Consider the following 17,222-nt stretch of genomic DNA (forward strand, 5'->3'; position numbering starts at 1 on the left):
GCGGTTTTGTGGCCGGTGCGTGCCACTTCTTCCCGAACTGTGCCGATCCCGAGACAACAGAGATCTTGGCTTGTCAGAGGCTTCTACATGCAGCGAGGGAAGTGAGCGTGCAAAAGATCCATGTGAAACTCGATAGCCAAGCAATGGTGCATATGGTTCGAAACCCAGCCAGAAACATGTTTTCAATTGGGCCTTGGGTGGAGGAGATCAAGAATGCGCTTCGGGAATTCTCGGAGTCTAGAGTTTCATAGGTACATCATTCCACAAATGTTGCCGCGCATAAACATGTTAGAGGAGGTGTTAGGAGGAGAGATGTCATATATGGTTAGGTGTCCCCCAGATTGCATTCTGGGTATTGTATCTGCATCTGATGACATTCCGAACCCGGTTTAATTAAAGCGGCAGCTTATCCCTAAAAAAAAAACAGGAGCGAGAGGGGACAGGCGGAGTGAGCAACGCCGTTCCGTCCCAGCCACAGCCACCACACAAACCCAACACGCCTCGGCGCTCTCACCCGGTCCCTCCCCACCCCTCGTCGCCACTCACGCGCCGTGCGTGCCAGAATGAGATAGAAATTCCCCGCCCGCGCACGGCCGGAGAGCACCCCCGCAACCGCAGCGGCCCGCCCGACTCGCATGACGCCGTCGCCGGCGTCCACGTCAGCCCCCGACGCCGGCATGCTCGGCCGCCGCCTCGTGCTGCTTCCGGCGAGCGCCGCGGCGTCGTTGGCGCGCGGGGAGCGGAGGAGGGCGCGGTTGCGGCTGGGGTGCGTGCTCGAGCACGTGGCCCCGCGGCTCGCGCTGGCCTCGGCCGCGCTCGTAGGGGCCGGGGAGGTGATCGCCGCGGCTGCCGTCGCGGGGGGAAGCGGCGGCGCGGTTCACGGCGCCGTGGCATCCACGATCGCGCAACTGGCGGTCTCGGCCGTGGCGATCGCCTCGGGGGCGTGCCTGTCGACCAAGGTCGACTTTCTCTGGCCTCGCATCGAGCAGCTGCCTGGTAGATACCCTCTTTATGCGTAACATGTAATTTATTCGCAATAAGCAATTGTGAATCATATCTCTATGCTTCCACTCCATATGTGCGATTAGCTAATAAGCTCTATTAATCGCGTTCTAGACCATCTAACTTTGCATCTTAGCTTTTTTATATAGATTTGAAGTAATTTATTCGCATGCTTGAATTGTTGGAACTAGCAGTTGAGTGATGTACGCACCGCAGAGCATTTTACATCTTGTAGTGTACTCTTGCACTAGTAGTATAACATAACAAATCAGTAATAGGTTTGTTTCTTACTGCTTAGTTAACACTGTTGCTGCAATAAGCCAGTAACACTCCTATGACCACAGGCCCTGCACCCATTTGACTAAGATATGATCCGTTCTTTTGCCTACCTTACACCTTTATTCTGTATACGTGCAGATACTCTTGTATTTGAAGGAGTGGAGGTGACAGGATATCAAATATTTGAGGATCCAAAGGTGTTAAACACACGAGAGACATTCTTAACAAAAATTGCCATATATATGTATTCACCTGAACTTCAACATTTTTACTCTGTTATTTGACATCCTCAATCCCGTGATACAGGTGCAGAAAGCAATTGTATTTGCAAGTACAGCTCACATTGGGCAATTTAGGAGAACAGGAGACCCATATGTTACACACTGCATACATACAGGGAAAATCTTAGCTGCCTTGGTCCCATCCACTGGAGAAAGAGTATGGCTGCGCCGCCCTTCTGTTTCTATAGGTTTTAGTCGATGAATGCTCTCCTTCTTTCATCCCTAATCCCATGGTTGCATCTCATGTAGGCAATCAATACCGTTGTTGCTGGTATTCTTCATGATGTTATTGATGATACAGCTGAGAACCTGAAGAGCGTAGCAGAGCAATTTGGGGATGATGTTGCAAGCTTGGTATCTGGTGTATCAAAACTGAGCTACATAAATCAGGTTATTCATTTGTTAGTAAAGCATTCTATATAAGAATTTCTCTGCTAGTGCTAGTATTGATTGATAAGTGCTATCTCACTACCATACAATATTGGGATGCAAATCATATGGTGAAGACATGATTGATATAGCAAATGTGCTTATTATTGCATGATGCACACTGTATTACCAAAATTGTTGTTAATGAATGCAGTATACCGTGATATTCCTACCAGTTTTAAGTTCCACCTCGGTCCTTTTTTCTCCTGATGCTGAGTTATTTTAAATTTTCAGTCTACTTGCTTCAGATGTCTCAATACACCATATGCATGCCAATTTGCTATGTCCTTGTTGCATAATGCAGTTCATCCCTTCCTATTGTTATCTTGAAAGATCATAATCACTGCATTGTATAACACTTTCTGTCATCTGTACTTTCTTTCTCTTCAACATGTTTTTGCCATTGTCCATGACTATGAGCTTTACATTACAGCTACTGCGCAGGCATCGGCAAAAAAACACTGGCGGAAGCACTCTTACTTCTGAAGAAGTATGTTCCATTCCTTATTAAGCTACTCTTAGAGATTGTTAATGTCCACTCTCTTTTCCTATGATTTTTCTTGTTAATGAAAATTAGTTCCAAACAATGCATTGGCATATTTGTAATTTGTCATAAAAACATATAATGCTGCTCCCGAAAAACTCAGGAATTTATGATCGTCCTGTTGTCAGCCAGGCAAACAACCTGCGTGCTATGCTATTGGGGATGGTTGATGATCCTCGTGTGGTGCTTATCAAGCTGGCAGACCGCTTGCACAATATGCGAACAATGTAAGTTATTTAGGCTTCTCCTTACTATGTAGCTTGCTGTACAAGTAAAACCTGCCGCTTAATCTGAAGTATTTAGTATCTTCAATTGTAATACTCCCTCCGATCCATATTAGTTGTCACTGCTTTAGTACAACTTTAGTACAAAGTTGTACTAAAGCAGCGACAATTAATATGGATCGGAGGGAGTACCGATTTTTCTGGCTTGTCACATGACAATATCCTTGACAATACCTCCATGATATGTTTTTGTGAGCTTCTAATGATTCTCATCAGCAATTTCTGTTTCACCTTACCATAAAGACCAACTGCTAGAGTCAGTGATGCAAAATGAACCAGCCTTAACTATCTTGTTTGGCTTGTTCCCATCTGGAACTTACTGTGTATTTCCCCTTCAAACCAGCAGCAGTACTTGTTTTGAATCATTTATGTCCATCAGCATCGTAACACAGTCCAATTCATTCAATGCTTCTCCTTTAGTTGCCTTATTGCCAGCACCTCAGCATTCTCATATGTATTGAAATGCTCCTACTTTTAACTTAAGTATGCATTCAAATAGCTATTGGATTATGTAAATGGTTGTGTGCTTACTAAGATCAGCATTTCAGCTATGCTCTTCCCATTCCAAAAGCAGAGGCTGTTGCTCAAGAGACATTAGCTGTCTGGTGCTCACTTGCTTCTCGATTGGGAGTCTGGGCTTTGAAAGCTGAGCTAGAAGACTTATGCTTTGCTGTCCTTCAGGTTTTTATTCTATTAAGCATATAGGTTGCTCCGAAATGTTACTTTTGTTCATCTGTAATATTACGCAGTGTGATACGTCTTTTGGCTTTACTTGGTTCTGGATACATACCATGTGGGCTTTATGTTGTGTATTTGTTGTTATGCTCTCTTCAAATTTCAAGAGATACTTTGTTCATCTCATGGTTAGTAGCCATTATATTGTCGTAACTTTGAGTGTTTGATGCAAGATTTATTTGCATGCCACACCACTTGATGGATCCCTCAAACATGTTGATTTGATGCTTAGGAGCCATTTTATAATGCATGATTGTGATAAACTAGATCTCTTTCACTGTTGGACCAAAATGCTTAAAATATGTTTAGGCAGACCAATTAGTAATATTTTGTGCATTTGAAAGGGCCAAAGAGGCCATATTCTATTTAGTTCTGTCACTGGGCATATGCTGTTTTTTTTTTGGATGAAAGCATAGGCTGTTATTTTGACCTATTCATCGAGTTATTCATGTCTTGATCTTGCATCTGCAATGAGGTTATCATGGTACCTCTTGTTTAGTACCACTATAGTCTGTAATGCCTTATTTTATTCCGTGTATCATTATTTTTAAATGTTTCTTATCTCCTTCAAATTCTCGCAGCCCCAAGTTTTCATGAAAATACGATCTGAACTTACTTCGATGTGGAATTCTACCAGCAAGGATAAAAGCATGAGAAGGTCATCAATTAGAAGTGATTTGCTTGCCTCCACGAAGGAAGTGCACGCGACTTCCACCCATGATCTACTTAGTTCGAACGACCAAGAACAATCAAATATGGAGGTGCGTTAGTAAATGAATATGTTCACTAGCAACATATACTAAACAATCAGATTGACTAACATCGATATCTCATGCAACTTTCACTTATATTGCCTCCCGTACCCCGGTTCCCTCATCTGCATATGTATGATTGAACACAATAAATTCTTTCTCATTCTCCTCAAACTGGTAGGCTTGATAGCTTATCTTATTATAAATCCTTCCTTCACTGCAGGATTTATTGCAAGCTGTATTGCCATTTGACCTCTTTTTGGATCGGAGAAGGCGCTCTGACTTCCTTAATAATCTCCAAAGTAATTCTGAAGCATCCATACGAAAGCCTAAAATTGTTGATGACGCTGCTATTGCATTAACATCTTTAGCAGCTTGTGAGGAAGAACTTCAGCAGGAATTGCTTATAACAACGTCGTAAGTTCACAACCTAGTGATCTTAGGGATGCCTAACTTCGCATCTAATTATCTAAATCTGTGTGGCCACTCGTAGCGTTGAGGTTCTCATTCTTGAATTATGCTACTTCTTCTGCAGGTATATACCTGGGATGGAAGTTAGGCTGTCAAGTAGACTCAAGAGCTTATACAGCATCTACTGTAAGGTACCATTAGTCGATTGTTTGACTACATACAAATAGTATTATTCGTGTTGTTAAGTACATGTGTAACCAATGCATTATGATCATAAATTCGAGAATGTATGTTGGAGTGCACTTCTGCATGTTGGATTTGTTAGTTACTGACACATTTTGTATCAACAGATGAAAAGGAAACGTGTAGGCATTAGGCAAGTATACGATGCTCGTGCGTTGAGGGTGATTGTTGGAGACAAAAATGGTGCATTGCATGGACCTGCAGTCAGGAGTTGCTACAGCATCCTTGATATAGTACACAGGTTTCCAGTGAATTTAATTATTTATCTGGAGCTACCCATGTCTAGAAGGTCTAGATATGCTAAAGTTGCTACTTGACCAAATAAATGCTTCATGTGATGTATCGATGTAGCATCATCATATTTCTGTGTAACTTGGCCTTTTTATTATTATGGATATTCTTTGTGGCTAGTTTAAGTTCATATTTTAATTGTCTGCTCTATCTGCATGTGCAGGTTATGGACTCCAATCGATGGGGAGTTTGATGACTATATTATCAACCCTAAGGGCAGCGGTTACCAAGTAAGCATCATCTCGCCAAATAAAACATCATTATGCATTGACAGGTGGTACTCTCAGCCACTTGTACCAGTATTAATGCGGAAGTATGAATTAATCCAAAAATTCGAGTGTGCTTAGTTTTGCACGGGAACTGCCAATCACCCAAGCTAGTAATGGTATTATGCTGTCCATACCATGAACTAGCTTAGAGTTGAACCCTGACCTGCTTGTCGAATCAATTACTAGACTCTTGTTTACTGACTCCTTCCATCCCCTATTTGCACTTATATTTTCTGGTGGCTATTTTCTGTTCTAGTCACTCCATACAGCAGTTCAGGCATCCGATAGCTCACCGCTGGAGGTCCAAATTAGGACCCAGGTAGATAAAGTTTCTTCTTATTTTGTTTGAATAGATGCTTAACAGTTCGTCCTGATCCTGTTGGAGGTTGTTGTCCACAGCGAATGCATGAGTATGCAGAGTATGGACTGGCTGCGCATTGGTTGTACAAGGAGAGCAGTGTTAACACGGGGAGTGGCATGAGCAACAAGATAAAACAAAGTACGTCGTATGCATCAAGTTCTTCAGAAGATGAAATAACAGACGGTATGCCCTCAAAGTATATTTCTATGAAAGTGGGGCATCCGGTCCTCAGAATTGATGGTAATCACTTACTGGCAGCTGTCATTGTCAGGTATAGCTTCAACTTCAACTATGAACGTACTTTGTTGTTTATTTTGTAGCATTGTTATTGCAGTTGATATCTGATTTGTGTAAGTCAAATTGCAGCATAGAAAAAGGGGGCAAAGAATTGCTTGTTGCTGTACGTTTTACCCTTGAAGCTTCTGAAGATGTAGCTGAGCGACGATCTTCCTTTCAGTTGAAGCGTTGGGAAGCTTATGCTAGGCTTCATAAGAAGGTATATCTGATAATAACAAATTTTCGTTTATGGATTCTGCATGTGAGAAGGTCTTTATTTCTATCTCACACCCATACTTATTTCAGGTAACTGAGAAATGGTGGTGTGCACCAGGACATGGTGACTGGTCAACAAATCTGGAGAAGTACACACTATGCCGGGATGGTATATACCATAAGGTTTGCATGGCTGAAACATTACTACTACTCCCTCCGTTCCAAATTACTTGTTGCACATATGGACGTATCTAGATGTATTTTAGTTCTAGATACATCAATTTAAGCGACGAGTAATTTGGAACGGAGGGAGTACCTCCGTTCCTAAACGTCTTACATTTAGAAACAGAGGGTGTCCTTCGTATCAATTTGTTTCTGCACTCAGTTTTTTTTTCTTCTTTCTTTGGTGTGTGTGTTCCTTTGGTTTTGATTTGAATGGTCTGTGTTGAAATATCATTTGTTCTTTTTCCAAATGTGGGACTAGTTGTGCATGTGAGTGGAAAATTTGGTCAAACTGAAACTTGGAGTGCTGATGAGTACTAGGTTATTGTTGTTCATATGGTTGATTGATGTCCCGTACACCTTTAATATCTTTTGTAGCAAGACCAATTTGGGAGACTTTTGCCAACATTTATTCAAATAATTGATTTGACGGAAGAGGAAGAGGAGGAGTACTGGATGGTTGTATCTGCAGTATTTGAAGGCAAAGAAACCTCCACTCTGACATCTGAATCGAGCAACGGTGATAGATCAACTTCCGACCTTCCAATCTCTACTCCCTTGAGTGATCCCATCAACAACAAGGTCAATATGTTGTTGCCATTTCTGACATTTACTTTGTTTAGTGAAAGGAAACCTCGAATCTCACTGCTTATATTCACTATATTTGTCATAGGTTCATTTGCTCAGGACAATGCTTCAATGGGAGGAGCAAGTACGGCGTCGAGCATCGGTAGCGGAGAGAAGTCTCGGCTCGCTGACCGATCCAATTCTTCGTGAGGTAGCCATCATCTGCTGGCCGTATGGGAAGATAATGAGGATGAGTACTGGCAGCACAGCCGCTGATGCTGGTAGAAGAATGGGCGTGGATGGGAAGCTGCTTTGGGTGAATGGCCAACTTGTGCTGCCTCAAACCGAGCTCAAGGATGGAGATATAGTGGAAGTGAGGACGTAGTAGTTCTCAGGGTAATTGATCAGATTGGCTCATTGATGCATACAGGGGATGATGCAAAATGCAAAAGAATGTTAGACGTAGACAAAGCCAAAACCTCGGAAGTGTACAGTCCATGTGTGGAAATGGAAAATAATCGAAGGAAGCAGGCAGGGAGTAACAAGGTGTTGTATTCTGTACATATGCGACCAGGTACCAACTGTACGTGTCCTTGTTCATAGTAGTGGTGTACTAATTTCAGCATGTAAAAAAAACCTGTACTGTACTAAGTACTATACTATGTACAATGAGTAATCGAGTTCTCTTGGCCGTGTCAGTAATTCTGTACATATTTGTTCTGTATCACTTGTGCTACTAGTACTTCTCTGGTGTTGAAGGAGGAACTGGCCATGGCATACGCTAGCTGAGAAAATACATCATCACAATTTATTTATTTGTTCCCCGCAAAAAAATATTATTTGAGCAAATACGACGGGGAAAAGCTGGCTGTTAAAAACAGAGCGTCATCGATTTTTTAAGTAAATTTTTTTTGTGTCGCAAGCAAACCCGGTCTCTGTGAAAATCGATGAGGTTTCTATTGGCTCGGCAATAATGTGATAACCAATGAAGCAAAAGCGATCTCCATTTATGGCAAAATCGGGAAGCCTCGAAGGATCCACCCACAGCCCCCGGAATCAATCAACGCCTTCCGAACTCGCAAAGCGAGGCGCGTCTACACCTCACGCCATCCCGGGACCCACACGGCAGCGAGACTGGTAATAAAAACCGGGAACAATCAGATCTGTGTGACAGGCTGACAGCGTGTCCCGTCGCTCACTCGCACGCAGCGACGTGACTGGGGACAGCCTAGAGGGTACGCGGAGCCCTGAGGAGCCGCCACGCGATCTGGCCCCCCTGTTCAAACATTCAAAAAAGAGGGCAGAGGGCAAACCCTAGGCGAGCGGAGCGCCGCCTCGCCCCGCCCCCAACGGTCATAAAGCCCTCCCCGAACGCGCGCTCCTATATAACCCCTCGCCCCCCGATTAGCCCCGCCGCATCTCAGCATTCATTTCGCCATCCACGAGCAAATCCATCCGCCGCGCCGCGCCACGTCGGGAGAAGGAGGAGGTAGGTGAGAGATAGGAGAAGGGAGCGATGGAGATGGAGGCGGCGGCGGCGGCCATGGACTTCAACGCCCTCTCGCGCCGCGAGCTCCAGGCGCTCTGCAAGCTCAACGGCGTCCGCGCCAACATGACCAACCTCGCCATGGTCGAGGCCCTCCAGTCCCTCGCCTCGGTAAGCCGCCGCCCTCCTCAGTTTCCCCTTCCGATTCGCGTTATTGTTATTGAGATGTGGATGTTTCGTTGCGCGACTCACTCCTTTAGGGTGGATGGATTTGGGCGTGGGGATGGCTGTTTGATGCGGGTTTTTGCTGTGGATTATTAGGTGGATGGGATCGACCAGATCGGCACCACGCTCTGCCTCCCGACCCCAGGCAAGTCGGCGATGAAGTCGGTCCTCAAGGCCACGCCGGCGGCCGCGGAGGACCAGCAGCAGCAGCTAGGGAGCCCGCTCCCGCGCGGCCGCCGCGTCTCGGTCAAGTCGCCCGAGGCCATCCGGATGGACGTCGAGGAGGGCGAGGACGAGATGAAGCGAAATCTCATCAAGGAGATCGTCAGGACCCCCGGCGTCGCGCTGCGCAGCACCAGCCGCCGCCCGCGGGCCACGCCCGCACCCCTCCCCCCGACTCCCGCGGAGGGCACTCTGCGGAGGAGCCAGAGGTCGATGAGGAAGACCGAGATGGCCATGGAGGTCGAGGTGTCCGCCACTAAGAGATCGACTAGGAAGACTGCCAGATCGAAGGCGATGTTTGATTTGGACCAGGAAGAGACGGATTCGACCCAACTCAAGGAGGAGAAGGTGCAGGAAGCAGAGCCCAAGGGTGAGAGTCATTTCCTTTCCCTGATCACTATGTTTGATGTTCGATTGCATGGATGCAGTTTCTGATGCGGGTTTTGTGATCATGCAGGTGTTACTTCTAACGACAAGTGTGATGACCCCGAGGAGGAGGAGGAGGAGGAGGAGGAAGTTACAAAGCTTCAGGAAGAAGGAAACAGCAAAGCGGATGAACCTGAGCAGGGAGATGAAGGTGATAATACATGTTACTGATTCCGCTTACTGTTAGAATTATGCGCCTGTTATAAGTTGGTTTCTATATTGTTCGCGAACAGTTACTGATCCGACTTCCTGATTGTGCAGTGGTTTCTTCTGTTGTGCCCATTGAATCTGCTGACAAGGGCTGTGATAATTCTAAGCTGGAGGAAGTTGTGGAAGAGGCTACCAAGCTCCAGGAAGGTGAGATGGTTCAAATCACCGATGCTTCCGAGTCCTTTCAGCTAATCCTTGATTAAGACTCTAGATTGCGTCATTTTAAAATTCATCAATTTGTTTCTTGGCTTATCTCTACTGTTTAGGCATATAGATTTGCATTTCGACATTCATTCATCTGGTTCTTTGTTTATCTGTAGTACTAATTAGCACTCTGGATTGTTCATTTGGACTGAAATGCTTCATTTCAAACCTTCATCTGTTTGTCTGTACTTATCAAGAGCTTTCTGAAATGTATCCATTTGTTTTTAAACTCTAGGCTGTGGCAGTTAAAAATCTACCCGTTTATTCCTGTGTTATTTGTACTCGGTCTAGATTTCATGCATATGTTACTTGTTTATATGTATCCATTAGTACTCTGGATTGTTGCATTAGGACTGAAATGTTCCATTTCAAACCTCATCTGGTCATCTATAGCGATTCTGAAATGTATCCGTTTGTTCCTTGCTTTATCTGTAGCCAATATGACTTAACTGTAGCATCCCTGAATCCACCCATGTCATTGCTTTTGTATTTTATAAATTTTGTCCTTTATCTGTTGATTCCATTTGCTAATTATGAACCATGATGCATCAGAAGCTGCAGTTGAGGAAGAACAGAAGCTTGTCAGTGCTGAGAAGTCTGTTCCCTTGTCAGCAATGGAGGATTCACCTATCTTAGGTGTCCTTTCCAAGGCCACACCTGAACCTGCCATCAAGAACGTTGAAGGTACCTCAACTGAAGATGGTGAAAGCAGCAAATGGTCACCTGTGTTCGAGATAGTTGATGAGATCAACAGTGCCAGTGAAGACAAGGAAGTAGCTGCTGTTGAAGTGCCAAAGGAAGCCATCAACGAAGATGATTTCAGTTCCACCGCTGAGGCATCTGGTGTTCCTAACAAGATGATCCCAGCTGCTGTGACAGAGAAGGAAGTCGCTGGTGATGATTTGAAGGAAGATGCTTTCAATTCCACCGTTGAGGCTTCTGATGCTCTTAACGAGAAGATGACCCCAGCTGCTGTGACAGAGAAGGAAGTTTCTGCTGATGATTACCAGGAAGATGCTTTCAGTTCCACCGTTAAGGCTTCTGATGCTCTCAACGAGATGACCCCGGCTGCTTTGACAGAGAAGGAAGTTGCTGCTGATGATTTCAAGGAAGATGCTCTCAATTCCACCATTGAGACTGCTGATGCTCCTAACGAGATGACACCAGCTGCGGTGACAGAGAATGATGTTGCTGCTGATGATATTAAGGAAAATGCTTTCAGTTCCACAGTTGAGACTGCTGATGCTCCTAACAAGATGATCCCAGCTGCTGTTACAGAGAAGGAAGTCGCTGCTGCTGATTTGCCGCAGAGTGATCTGACAGAAGAGGATAGTGCTGAGGAAAGTGACCTTGATGGAGTGGGCAGTGAGGAGGATGACCTCAGTGAGTACAGTAGTGAGGAGGATGACCTCAGTGAGTACAGCAGCGAGGAGGATCCCCTCGAGGAGGAGGATATGCAGAAGGTGAGCGACTCCGCTGTCGTGAACTTTTATTCTGATGAAGAGGAGGACCTCGAGGAGGAGGATATGCAGAAGGCTAACGACTCCACTGAAGCTAACTTTGATTCTAATGAAGAAGAGGAGGATCTCAAGATGCGGGAGACATTCGAAGAGCCTAAAGAAAATGAGGAGAGTGGAGAGGAAGATGATTTCAGCGCTGATCTGTCATCAGAGTTTGACGATGTTGAATTCAGTGATGCTGAAACTGAAAGCCCCAGCTCTCCGCTGGTGCTTGAGGGAATCCAAGCTGCTCCTGCCTCATCTGCAGCCAAGACTGTTGACTCTGCCACCACTAACATGAGCTTAAGGAAGCTTAAAAGTGCTTTCAAGGAGGGTCTTGAAGCCAAGACTGTTGACTCTGTCGTCACCGAAGAAGTTGAAGAATCCAGCGAGGGCAGTGAGGTTTCTCAGCATACCGAGACCGTCACAGAGACACTGGACCGGGTCACCATCACTGAGGAGAAGAATGAAGAGTGCGCAAAGCAAAACGTCGCCCTCACTAACATGAGCCTAAGGAAGCTTAAGAGTGCTTTAAAGGAGGGTCTTATTGCTGCCAAGGTAATTACAATTGACAAACCTTTGTTAATACCATTATCTCATCTCTGCTATTTTATATGCTGTTCCTTGTACTGTACATACACTGACTTCTGATGCTTGTCCTTTATCCGGTGCAGGAAGGGCAGAACCTGGCCATCACCGCCAATGAAGGCAGCAGGGTGGCACTCGCGGAGCTGGACGACAACGCCGAGTACTGATCGGCGCAGGAGTTCACTGGAATCATCAAGCATCTGCTGGGACTGAATGAAGGAGAGAGGGCTCTAGTTGTGAAGTGATAACTAGGGCTTTGCTTTTTTCATTTCCAAATTCTGCGGAGGAGTGAAACGCTCAATTTTTCGTGTGTGTGGGTCGAGAGCATCGGGTTGTGAAACCATGGTTTCTCTGAACCAACCTATACAGTTCGTGTCGGTTCTCTCCCACCCTTGTTTCGTTTTTCTGGTCGTTCGTGTTTGTTCTGTGGTATATGTCGAATGGATATGGATTATATATAATGAGTAATATATATACCAGTTCAGGCTTCTGTGCCTTGTTAATCAAATGTGAATCTAGCAATGCTTGTTTTGCTTCAACTGTGATGTGCTCAGGAATGAATTTTCCGTGAGTCATTACTGTATACTGATTAAAACTTATGGATTGACTTGCTACATGTTATCATGGAGCAACACAGTCATAGTGTCTTGACATCCTGGTTCGTACACTGTAATATCAGTCAAGTTGCTGTTAGTTTGGCCATTAGATGGTAGCAGCAGTGCTCTTGCGACCGGTGCAAACAAACTGTACAGATCTGGTTCGTACACTGTATACGTATCAATCAAGTCGCTGTTGCTCTTCGGTCTGGTGCCCGGATCGCTAATGGCGGCTTACCTGGTGATATCTGATGTGTCGAACCTAATACATCTTTCTTTTTCTAATTTTTTGATAGCTCGAACCTGATCCTGTCCCCTCTTTGTTGTCTTTTTTTAGAGAGATTGATCTCTCTGTTTGAACTGCCTATTTCTGTTATACTAGCATATAATTAAGAGTGTGTGTGTTCTTAGCTAGGAATTTCTTTCGTGTAAACACTGTCTGAGGGAGAGGAGTATTGTAGCTCATTTGTTAGCTGCCCATGGTTCGAAAATTTGCAGTCCTAAGATTATTTCCCTCCGTCTCAAAATTCTTGTCTTAGAGCATAATTAGTTTGATGCCAAAAGTTGGCATGCCAAATTTTGGCAACTGCCAAATATTGGCTAGAGATTGGTTGCTTGCCAATTCTTGTTGCCAATCTCACAAAAAGTTGTCAAATCTTGGCAACTTTTGTTTTTGCCAAATGTTGGTAGCAAACCAATTATGCTCTTAGATCCGTCTAAATATGGATGTATCAAGTCACGTTTTAGTATTAGGTACATCGGCATCTAGACAAATCTAAGACAAGAACTTTGGAACGGAGGGAGTATTATTTTTGCATAAAGCAGTCCTAAGATTTGATCCGCAGTATTCATGTGAATGCTGCATTTTAATAATCAGACAGAGATTGCTGGCCAAGGAGTTTCGGCTTGAAGTATCCTCAAAATAAGGCAAGTGAGTCAACAATCTCTGGTTTTTATTTTTATTTTTCCCTTTTTGTTCAAGTTTCATGTACTTCTAAAAATATCGTGAATATTTTTGAAATGTGAACTTTTTAAAAAATCCATAAAGTTTTACAAATTCATGTGTTAAATCATAATCATTTTTTGATTTCATGAACTTTTTTTCATATTCATGAATATTTTTTGTATTCGTGAACATTTTTTGAATTCATGAACAATTTTCAAATTTGTGAACTTTCCAATATACATGAACCTTTTCAAATTCTGTCAAACCTGCGTTCATATTTATGAACTTATTTTTGGATACGTGATCGTTTTTGAATTTGCGAACATTTTCATATTCATGAATATTTTTTATTTCAAGATTTTTTTTGCCAGACTCATCTTCATATCTTAAACGTGTTTTGGATTTGTGAACGTTTTTCAACTCGTTTTTTTTATATTCATGAACATTTTTTGAATTCAAGAATATTTTTTCAAACTAGTGTTCATATTCATGAGTATTTTTTCATATTCACAATTTTTTTTATTTCAGAGTGATTTTTGACAAACTAGCGAGCACTTTTCCTGTCATTATTTTTTCAGATTTTAAAAATCCAATTTTTGCTAGTAATTGATTCTTTGTAAACAACAGTTGGCAATGAGTGTTTTTTTCATTAAAATCTTATGAATGTGTCAATGATCCAGCTCACGGCGGAACCAAATCGAGTGAGCGAGGGACCGGAAGAATTGGGCCGCGGCCCGCTACGCTTTGTGCCGAAGATGCTAAAGAGGAGGCCTGGTGTAATTCGCTATACTTTTTTGGGAGGAACTAATTAAGGTTTACCTTTTGGAGGCCTCCAACATAGATCATTTTCTTGGTTCGGGAGTGCACCAAGTGATGCGCCCTATTCGGCGCCACATGTTGCGTGCTAGGTGCACCCTCGGGATTTCTGTTCTGCACCCGTTTTTGGGGTTCATTTGGTTTTTTGGCCCTTTGCTTGGTTTTCCCGAGGTTTTGGCTGGTTTTTTCGGGAAGCATTACTTTTTCGCGAGAAGCATAGCACAACTATGCTTCCACAAGAAACATAAATGTGCTTCTTGAAAATTTAAAAGAACATTTGTGCTTCCAAAAAAAGTTGAAAAGGCATAGTTGTGCTTCGCCCCGAAAGTAGAAAAGCACAACTATGCTTTCAAATTATGGTTTTTGATTTTTCCTAATTTTTGGTCTTTTTTATCTCTGATTTTTTGTCTTTGTTTCTTTTCTGGTTTCTGTTATTTTATTTCCGGTATCCAATGGTGAAAATGACCATGATTTAGACTCAAGGTGCAAGAGATAAAATTCATTGAAAAAATGAATCATCTATGTAAAAGGGCAAAACTCTCAGGTAGCGACAAGTTGGTGCACATGCAGTGCGTCATTTGTCACCATCATAAAAGGTGGGAGTGAGCTTTGTAACGTACCCCTTCTAGAAAAATTAATTAGGGGTACCCCTAATTACTGATTTCATACATTTTATATTCTTATTAAAAGCATCCACTACTTCAGCCCAACAGGTGCGGTGCAGCCCATTTAATCTCCCAAAGGGCCTAACTCTGACGATCCTTGACGGCCCAATACACCCACACCACCGAGTAAACCACCAAACCCTAACCCCCATCCACCCCAGACAGTATATAATCTCAACACAAGCTCGCGGCTCAAACCCTAGCATCTCCAACTCCAGCCGCCGCCACACACTCCCCGCAGCCAATCCTCCCCAACCCAAGCTCGCAGCCATGCCTCCCAAGCTCGACCCGTCCCAGATCGTGGAGGTGTATGTCCGCGTCACCGGCGGGGAGGTCGGCGCTGCGTCGTCCCTGGCCCCCAAGATCGGTCCGCTCGGTCTCTCCCCAAAGAAGATCGGAGAAGACATCGCCAAGGAGACGGCCAAGGACTGGAAGGGCCTCCGCGTCACCGTCAAGCTCACCGTCCAGAATCGCCAGGCCAAGGTGTCCGTCGTCCCCTCCGCCGCAGCCCTCGTCATCAAGGCGCTCAAGGAGCCCGAGAGGGACCGCAAGAAGGTCAAGAACATCAAGCACAGCGGCAACATCAGCCTCGACGACGTCATCGAGATCGCCAAGATCATGAAGGTCCGCTCCATGGCCAAGGAGATGGCCGGCACCGTCAAGGAGATCCTCGGCACCTGCGTCAGCGTCGGCTGCACCGTTGACGGCAAGGACCCCAAGGATCTGCAGACGGAGATCGACGACGGCGAGGTGGAGATCCCCGCTTAAGAAGGTAATGACCAAATTCTTGTTTGGCAGTAATTATTTGTTGCTTTGCTGGTACCAGAAATGCTGTTATGGTCTGCCAACTTGTTAGGGGGAGAGTGGCGTGTAATAGCATGTCGTATGTACTTCAATTATTAGCTAGGTAGAATGTGGGAAGATTATCTGTTGATTCAGTGTTCTTGCTAGTAACTATAGACGATTGTAGGTAGATTCCGTGGATTGTGAACTTGTATTGTTAGGATGAATGTTGCTCATGCTAGTCCATTTTATACTTTTATCTGATCACACTGTATTCTTAGCTATGAATTTAACATTCTGTAATTAAAGTGCGAATGAATCCATTGTAACAGCTTTATGTTTAATCATGCAGGCTTGGCTTTGGGCAGGTTGTTATGTGAGGCTGCTGAAGTAGTTTCTCCTATCTAGATGCTTCCTGATGCATTTGAGAGAATGGATGTGATATCTTCACTTGTTCTACTCTTGCTGAAGAAGAAACTTTTGTCATGCTTTACTGGTTCCATTGTGAGACTATTTTTTACTGGTTTAATGAGTACCTTGCGGAATCAATCAATGTTATTATGGCAGCTAGAATATCATATGTTGAGTTTTGTCATTGATGTTTTGAGCGATTCTTATATATTGTTAGTCGCTGCATTTGCTTTGCTGTCTTGTTGCTTAGGGCAGTTGATTGCCGCTGGATTATTTCATCACTAGATACATTGAATTCAGTTATCATGATGAAAATTGCCTTATTTGAACTTAACCAAATTGAAAATTCAGATTTCAAAATGAACTGCAAAAAAGTCTTGTATTTTGATACGGAGAAGTATGAATGGAAAGGAATTCAGACATGGATTCTACATTGATAGAATGACAGAACTGTAGATTGTACTGTTGCATCCTTCGACAGCCATTTTGCATTTGGAATTAGGTTTGCCCAATTTTCTGAAAGACTTGAATTTTGCTCTGTCTTGACTGCTACTGTTTGAAAATTTGTCGGTCTGGGCTATTTATATTACCGTACGTATATTCTGTAAGACAGCAACGCCATCAGTTAAAAGTTAATGTCTGTCAGAAGGTACACCTGCAAAAGGCAAGCCATTGGAGGAAGTCATCCGAAAACCCATTCCCAAAGCTTAAATCCACCCAGTCCCACAACTTAAATCCAATAATTTACCGAAATACTTCCTTCATCGCAAATTAAATGTCTTTTGTTTAGTATAACTAAGTGACTTGAAGGGAGTACTATTTGCATTTTTCGACAAGTAGGGAGTACAACTTTAATGACAATTACTTTAGGACGGAGTGAGTACTATTCGCTCAGTTCCTTGTTGGCGAGGGATAAGAGCATGGCGAACGAGCCTTAGGATGATGCCTCCTAGGTCATATAGGATTGGATGTTAGAAAAAGTA

At 43.8% G+C, this 17,222-nt stretch overlaps 3 protein-coding genes across 3 annotated transcripts; all 3 read left to right on the forward strand.

The window, feature by feature from the left end:
- Positions 1-523: 523 nt before the first annotated feature.
- LOC123137874 (uncharacterized) lies at positions 524-7,873 on the forward strand. The gene is made up of 18 exons (XM_044557728.1): positions 524-996; positions 1,420-1,478; positions 1,588-1,719; positions 1,812-1,952; positions 2,425-2,481; positions 2,668-2,762; positions 3,368-3,500; positions 4,136-4,315; positions 4,530-4,723; positions 4,842-4,908; positions 5,068-5,201; positions 5,415-5,481; positions 5,777-5,839; positions 5,920-6,152; positions 6,248-6,377; positions 6,464-6,556; positions 6,974-7,177; positions 7,269-7,873. Exons 1-18 carry the CDS (start codon positions 636-638, stop codon positions 7,545-7,547), a joined length of 2,622 nt encoding a protein of 873 aa, XP_044413663.1. The 5' UTR covers positions 524-635; the 3' UTR covers positions 7,548-7,873.
- Positions 7,874-8,509: 636 nt separating this feature from the next.
- On the forward strand, positions 8,510-12,510 carry LOC123137875 (glutamic acid-rich protein; the record flags this gene model as incomplete). Its single annotated transcript, XM_044557729.1, is given in 6 exon segments — positions 8,510-8,819; positions 8,970-9,465; positions 9,553-9,672; positions 9,783-9,878; positions 10,488-11,992; positions 12,109-12,510. Coding segments are annotated over 6 exon segments (2,439 nt in total). The 3' UTR covers positions 12,190-12,510.
- A 2,724-nt stretch (positions 12,511-15,234) lies between these two features.
- Positions 15,235-16,406, forward strand: LOC123137876 (60S ribosomal protein L12). The gene is made up of 2 exons (XM_044557730.1): positions 15,235-15,817; positions 16,181-16,406. Exon 1 carries the CDS (start codon positions 15,316-15,318, stop codon positions 15,811-15,813), a length of 498 nt encoding a protein of 165 aa, XP_044413665.1. The 5' UTR covers positions 15,235-15,315; the 3' UTR covers positions 15,814-15,817; positions 16,181-16,406.
- The last annotated feature ends 816 nt before the right edge of the window (positions 16,407-17,222 follow it).

The sequence above is a fragment of the Triticum aestivum genome, chromosome 6B (genome assembly GCF_018294505.1).
Source record: "Triticum aestivum cultivar Chinese Spring chromosome 6B, IWGSC CS RefSeq v2.1, whole genome shotgun sequence".
NCBI lineage: Eukaryota > Viridiplantae > Streptophyta > Magnoliopsida > Poales > Poaceae > Triticum > Triticum aestivum.